At 44.6% G+C, this 7,042-nt stretch overlaps 2 protein-coding genes across 2 annotated transcripts; both read left to right on the top strand.

Annotated features, from left to right (window-relative positions):
* Positions 1 to 631: 631 nt before the first annotated feature.
* On the top strand, positions 632 to 2,854 carry LOC134826815 (uncharacterized). The gene has a single exon (XM_063839315.1). It carries the CDS (start codon positions 632 to 634, stop codon positions 2,852 to 2,854), a length of 2,223 nt encoding a protein of 740 aa, XP_063695385.1.
* Positions 2,855 to 3,101: 247 nt separating this feature from the next.
* Positions 3,102 to 6,641, top strand: LOC134826816 (uncharacterized). The gene has a single exon (XM_063839316.1). It carries the CDS (start codon positions 3,102 to 3,104, stop codon positions 6,639 to 6,641), a length of 3,540 nt encoding a protein of 1,179 aa, XP_063695386.1.
* The last annotated feature ends 401 nt before the right edge of the window (positions 6,642 to 7,042 follow it).

Below are 7,042 nucleotides of genomic sequence, written 5' to 3' on the forward strand. Positions count from 1 at the left end.
TATACCTAGTTTACACTTTAGTGTTTAGCTCTCGTGCACGCGAAGCGTGAACTCCGGCTGGCCGGCCAGTTGTTACCTGGGGACCTCAGGCTATCATGTTCTTAAACATAGAATAGAGATTCGGCGGAATGACAGGCTTTGTAGGTTTATAACCTACCAGGACGGCAGGACGCGCGCCGAGTTGTACTCAAATATTTTACGAGTATCAGTATCACCCCACACCCGTTAAGGCCAAAATCAATCAAATTTGGTGCGTATGCCCAAATATGTGCATATTTATGGTTTTTGGCTCATAACTTAGCCATTTTTTTCCCAATCTTTTTTGTCCAATAAAAATTCATACACAATACAGAGGCCCTAGTTTGTTGGTTAATGGTCAATTGCTATCTCGAAATCAAATTTCACAAAACAATCAGGGTGAACCCTGACAACGGGAATTAGCATTTGGTTATAATATGCAGTTTTGTAATGTTTTTTTTGTAATGCTTTGTAATGCGTTTTGTAATGCTTTCAGCTTTGTAAATATACACTGTTTCTTAAGGAAGCAGTCCTTATCCCAAAGACTGAGGATCTGTCAGACCCAAGCAAGTTCAGGAATATTACAAAGACGAACACCAGCGGCAAGTTGAACATGGGAATTCTAGCAGACAAGATGCTGGATTATATGGTGTCTAATAAGTACATAGACAAGTCAGTTCAGAAGGGCTTTCTGAAGAAGACTCCTGGTTGTCTTGAACACACCCAAGTGCTTATGGAAGAACTAAAAGACGCCAAATCTACTAGACGTCAGATATTCGTTGTCTGGGTGGATTTAATGAATGCATATGGCAGAGTCCCACACAACTTGATCCTCTATGCCCTCCGGCATTACAAATTCCCTGAATGGCTCATAGATTACATGTTTAAGTACTATGATGAACTGATTGTAAGGGTGGTAACCAAAGACTGGAAGTCAAATTGGTTCTACTACATGTTAGGCCTCTTTCAAGGAGACCCTCTTTCAGTAGTGTTGTTCCTGATTGTATTCAACTTACTGTTAGATCTTCTACAAGATCAAAAAGAACTGGGTTATAAGCCCTCCTTTAGCTCGCAACCTACATCGTATCGGGCTTTTGCAGATGACCTAACACTTATGTCCTCCAGACTAGAGAAGGTAAAGAAGCAGATAGAGTTGATGGAGCAGTTTTTGGATTGGAGTAGGAAAATGAAGGCCAAGCCTAGCAAGTGTGTCTCCCTGGGAATGAAGGTGATAGATGGTACGTACCAGGCTTATGACCCAGAGATATTGATTGACGGCCAGATAATCAGCTATGTAGGAAACAACCCGATTAAGTTCCTGGGCCACTGGATCTATGTCGATCTAGGGTTAAATGACACTAAACAACGGATTGAAGACAAACTAAAAACTCTGTTTCAGACAGTGGATGAGTGTGGTCTCAACGGTGTCATGAAGTGTTGGATCTACAATAACATGCTGACTAGCAAGATGTCCTGGGATCTGATGATTTACAACCTTCCTGTAAGTTTTGTGTACGAACTGGATGCTATCTGCACCAGATTCTTGAAGAAGTGGTTGGGTGTTACTAGATCAATTACTGTGACAGTCCTGTACAGGAGCAAGGATTACTTCGGGCTAAACTTGAAGAAGCTGAGTGACTTATACAAGTCTCTTCAGGTATCAAAGGGACACGCCCTGAAGAACAGTGATGACACCAAAGTTGTAGAAGCCTATAATAACAAGAGAGAGAAACAGGAGAACAGCCCGAGATGGTCTTATACAACGGAGCTGACGGCAAGAGAGCGAGATCTTTACTTCCAGGAGTTGGTTGGAGTAGTGACTAAAGATCGAGTAGGACTCGGATGCAAACCAAAGTTGACTGAGAGGCAGAAGCTAAGGCAACTGGTAGAATCGGTGTCAGAGAACGACATGCTAGTCACCCTGGTAAACAAGGGAGTACAGGGCAAGTTCTTGACATGGGAGAACACGATGCAGTTAGACTTAGGATGGAACAGCCTTATCTACAACTACAAGATGAGCCCGGCTCTCCTTAAATTCCACCTAAACTCGACACACGACGTGGCTAATACCCCTGCAAACATGAAATTGTGGAACTACTCGAGTACAGGAAATTGTGCACTTTGTGGATGGAAGACGTGCAACATCAAGCATATCCTAGCCGTCTGCAGTGTAGCAAGAAACTCCAAAAGGTACAACTGGAGACATGACAACGTCCTACGTGTTATAGCCGGAGCCTTGCTTGACCAACTCAAGATGTACAATTCCTCAGGTTCCACGACCTCCGACAAAGAATGGATACGGTTCAAGTCGAAGGATGGGAAGTATGAACACCCAAAGCCAAGGTTGAGGAAGGAGAGGCCCTTTGAGAGAGCGAAAGACTGGAAGCTGATATGGGACGAGGATACACTACCTGCCCAGTTCCCACAGCACATCTACAACACAGCGGAGAGACCCGACATTGTAGTATGGTCGGATAGTTTGAGAGAAGTAGTTCTGATTGAACTGACTTGTGGTGACGAGAGTAACTTCAGTGACCAAGTAGCACGTAAAGAAGCACGCTACAACAGAGAGCTGATTCCTGGCATCGACGGGTGCGGTTGGAAAGCTCTGCTCTTTACGGTAGAGATTGGGTGTAGGGGCTTCTGGCACCATACTGTACCAGCTCTATTTAACTACTTTGGATTGGCGAAGAGGACGAAGAATAAAGCCCTGAATGAGGCTGCTTTGGTCGCTCTTCGATGTTCCTATACAATCTGGTTAGCCCGCGACAACAAGAAATGGTCTACCTGCTACGACATCGCAAGGAGGCCAGAAGTCATAAACTGTGAAAGCTGAGTGTTGGGCCCATAAAACATGTTGAAAGCTGCAACCAGGATCACAAGTACTGGTGGAATACAGAATGACTTGCTAATCAGATTGATAGATGGAGTTGCTATCGAAAGATATAGAACTCAGGTAAACATCTAACCTGTAATAGTTTATTGTTGATTTTTCTCACACACGGAAATGGATTGTGCGCCTGCAGACGGGCGTGTTAGTCTGCTGACAGCTGGAAAGACTGCTGACGTCAGGGAAAGTGCTGATGACGATTGGGGAAAGACTCGATGACTTCAGGGAAAGAACTGATGACTCCTGTGAAAGAGCAGAGTACGTAACTGCCTCAGTAAGGCTCCTCGTACAGACAAATCACACTACGTCAACTAAAAGAGAATGCCCCAAGACCTCCGATCAGGTGGGGAGGATCAAAGGTCAACCCGGATTTAACGATGAAGGATCTTTGAGAGAATTTGACAATAGTACTTGTCAGTGGTGTAAGCGAATGTTCAAACAGATCAACAAACATCTCTGGAGATGCAAAATGAGACCGGCGGAGCTCGAACCCGAACCTTTGGTGAGGATAGATGATATCCGTAATACTATGTCGGAGCAGGAACCTAGCCAGGAACACAACCACAGAGCTACAAAGGAACCTGCCTGCTCAGACTTGCGTTTTCAGTTCATAGATCATGAACCGCCCAACATCGAGATTGAGGTTACAAAGAAGCTTAAATTACCACAAGCAGCAGAGAGAGGAATATGGAAAGGAATAGATGAAGATTTGGTTATGCTGTGTCACGAGATCGTAGAGAAGGATGAGGCGATCAGGCTTCAAAAGACTGAAGGGAGAATCTACAGCTACCTGGAATATAGATTTGGGGAAGAGAAGAAGATATTCGAACAGAAACAGCAGAGAGAGGACAGGGAGACTAAGGCGATTAGGGTTTCTAAGAGAATAGCAAAGAAAGATATGAGGTCGGCAAAGAGGAGTAAGGACACTAACGCAACAGCCACAGCGAAAAGAGAGTACCTCCGGCTGGTGCGGCTCCACAACAAAAGTCGACGCAATGAGCTCAAGAAGAAGAGGGGCAAGCAGGAGAAGAAAGAGCAGGATAAGTTTAAGAAGAACCCGTATGACTACAGCAAGAAGCTACTTAACGGTAAGCAGAACAACGCTCCGCCAAGCTTCTCTAAGGAAGAAGCAGACAGGTTCTTCAAGAAGGAGTATAAGGACACGGACAGAGGTGCAATCTACACTAAGTTGGAAGGCCTTCCTGAGGCCAAGCCCCCAGTAGTTAAGTTCGAGCTGACAAAGCTGGACAAGGAAGATTTCGATGCAAAGCTGAAGAGCAGGCGTAATAAGTCATCCCCTGGTCCAAACGGTGTACCATATGTGGTGTATAAGAGATGCCCGAGAACCGCACACATGATCTTCCAAACCCTATCTACCCTGTGGGACAAGAAGATAGTGCCACTACAATGGCGATTTGGTGAAGCAGTCCTTATCCCAAAGACTGAGGATCTGTCAGACCCAAGCAAGTTCAGGAATATTACAAAGACGAACACCAGCGGCAAGTTGAACATGGGAATTCTAGCAGACAAGATGCTGGATTATATGGTGTCTAATAAGTACATAGACAAGTCAGTTCAGAAGGGCTTTCTGAAGAAGACTCCTGGTTGTCTTGAACACACCCAAGTGCTTATGGAAGAACTAAAAGACGCCAAATCTACTAGACGTCAGATATTCGTTGTCTGGGTGGATTTAATGAATGCATATGGCAGAGTCCCACACAACTTGATCCTCTATGCCCTCCGGCATTACAAATTCCCTGAATGGCTCATAGATTACATGTTTAAGTACTATGATGAACTGATTGTAAGGGTGGTAACCAAAGACTGGAAGTCAAATTGGTTCTACTACATGTTAGGCCTCTTTCAAGGAGACCCTCTTTCAGTAGTGTTGTTCCTGATTGTATTCAACTTACTGTTAGATCTTCTACAAGATCAAAAAGAACTGGGTTATAAGCCCTCCTTTAGCTCGCAACCTACATCGTATCGGGCTTTTGCAGATGACCTAACACTTATGTCCTCCAGACTAGAGAAGGTAAAGAAGCAGATAGAGTTGATGGAGCAGTTTTTGGATTGGAGTAGGAAAATGAAGGCCAAGCCTAGCAAGTGTGTCTCCCTGGGAATGAAGGTGATAGATGGTACGTACCAGGCTTATGACCCAGAGATATTGATTGACGGCCAGATAATCAGCTATGTAGGAAACAACCCGATTAAGTTCCTGGGCCACTGGATCTATGTCGATCTAGGGTTAAATGACACTAAACAACGGATTGAAGACAAACTAAAAACTCTGTTTCAGACAGTGGATGAGTGTGGTCTCAACGGTGTCATGAAGTGTTGGATCTACAATAACATGCTGACTAGCAAGATGTCCTGGGATCTGATGATTTACAACCTTCCTGTAAGTTTTGTGTACGAACTGGATGCTATCTGCACCAGATTCTTGAAGAAGTGGTTGGGTGTTACTAGATCAATTACTGTGACAGTCCTGTACAGGAGCAAGGATTACTTCGGGCTAAACTTGAAGAAGCTGAGTGACTTATACAAGTCTCTTCAGGTATCAAAGGGACACGCCCTGAAGAACAGTGATGACACCAAAGTTGTAGAAGCCTATAATAACAAGAGAGAGAAACAGGAGAACAGCCCGAGATGGTCTTATACAACGGAGCTGACGGCAAGAGAGCGAGATCTTTACTTCCAGGAGTTGGTTGGAGTAGTGACTAAAGATCGAGTAGGACTCGGATGCAAACCAAAGTTGACTGAGAGGCAGAAGCTAAGGCAACTGGTAGAATCGGTGTCAGAGAACGACATGCTAGTCACCCTGGTAAACAAGGGAGTACAGGGCAAGTTCTTGACATGGGAGAACACGATGCAGTTAGACTTAGGATGGAACAGCCTTATCTACAACTACAAGATGAGCCCGGCTCTCCTTAAATTCCACCTAAACTCGACACACGACGTGGCTAATACCCCTGCAAACATGAAATTGTGGAACTACTCGAGTACAGGAAATTGTGCACTTTGTGGATGGAAGACGTGCAACATCAAGCATATCCTAGCCGTCTGCAGTGTAGCAAGAAACTCCAAAAGGTACAACTGGAGACATGACAACGTCCTACGTGTTATAGCCGGAGCCTTGCTTGACCAACTCAAGATGTACAATTCCTCAGGTTCCACGACCTCCGACAAAGAATGGATACGGTTCAAGTCGAAGGATGGGAAGTATGAACACCCAAAGCCAAAGTTGAGGAAGGAGAGGCCCTTTGAGAGAGCGAAAGACTGGAAGCTGATATGGGACGAGGATACACTACCTGCCCAGTTCCCACAGCACATCTACAACACAGCGGAGAGACCCGACATTGTAGTATGGTCGGATAGTTTGAGAGAAGTAGTTCTGATTGAACTGACTTGTGGTGACGAGAGTAACTTCAGTGACCAAGTAGCACGTAAAGAAGCACGCTACAACAGAGAGCTGATTCCTGGCATCGACGGGTGCGGTTGGAAAGCTCTGCTCTTTACGGTAGAGATTGGGTGTAGGGGCTTCTGGCACCATACTGTACCAGCTCTATTTAACTACTTTGGATTGGCGAAGAGGACGAAGAATAAAGCCCTGAATGAGGCTGCTTTGGTCGCTCTTCGATGTTCCTATACAATCTGGTTAGCCCGCGACAACAAGAAATGGTCTACCTGCTACGACATCGCAAGGAGGCCAGAAGTCATAAACTGTGAAAGCTGAGTGTTGGGCCCATAAAACATGTTGAAAGCTGCAACCAGGATCACAAGTACTGGTGGAATACAGAATGACTTGCTAATCAGATTGATAGATGGAGTTGCTATCGAAAGATATAGAACTCAGGTAAACATCTAACCTGTAATAGTTTATTGTTGATTTTTCTCTATATAAAGCGAGACGATATATGTATATATGGATCCGTACCATTTTACTGACACCACGGCATCAACTTTAACGCGACTTTCCGCAAAAACCATAAAAGATATACAACTGAAACTTCTTTGACTGGGTCAAATGCTTTATTGGCCTTCAAATCAGCATGAAAAAATAACAAATTGGCCAAGGAAGAGGAGTTTTAGAGCCCAAAATTTGGACCCCCGAGTGGTGTCAAAAACGCGCATTAA

This window comes from Bolinopsis microptera, chromosome 2, assembly GCF_026151205.1.
Source record: "Bolinopsis microptera isolate Bmic1 chromosome 2, MBARI_Bmic_1.0, whole genome shotgun sequence".
Taxonomy (NCBI): domain Eukaryota; kingdom Metazoa; phylum Ctenophora; class Tentaculata; order Lobata; family Bolinopsidae; genus Bolinopsis; species Bolinopsis microptera.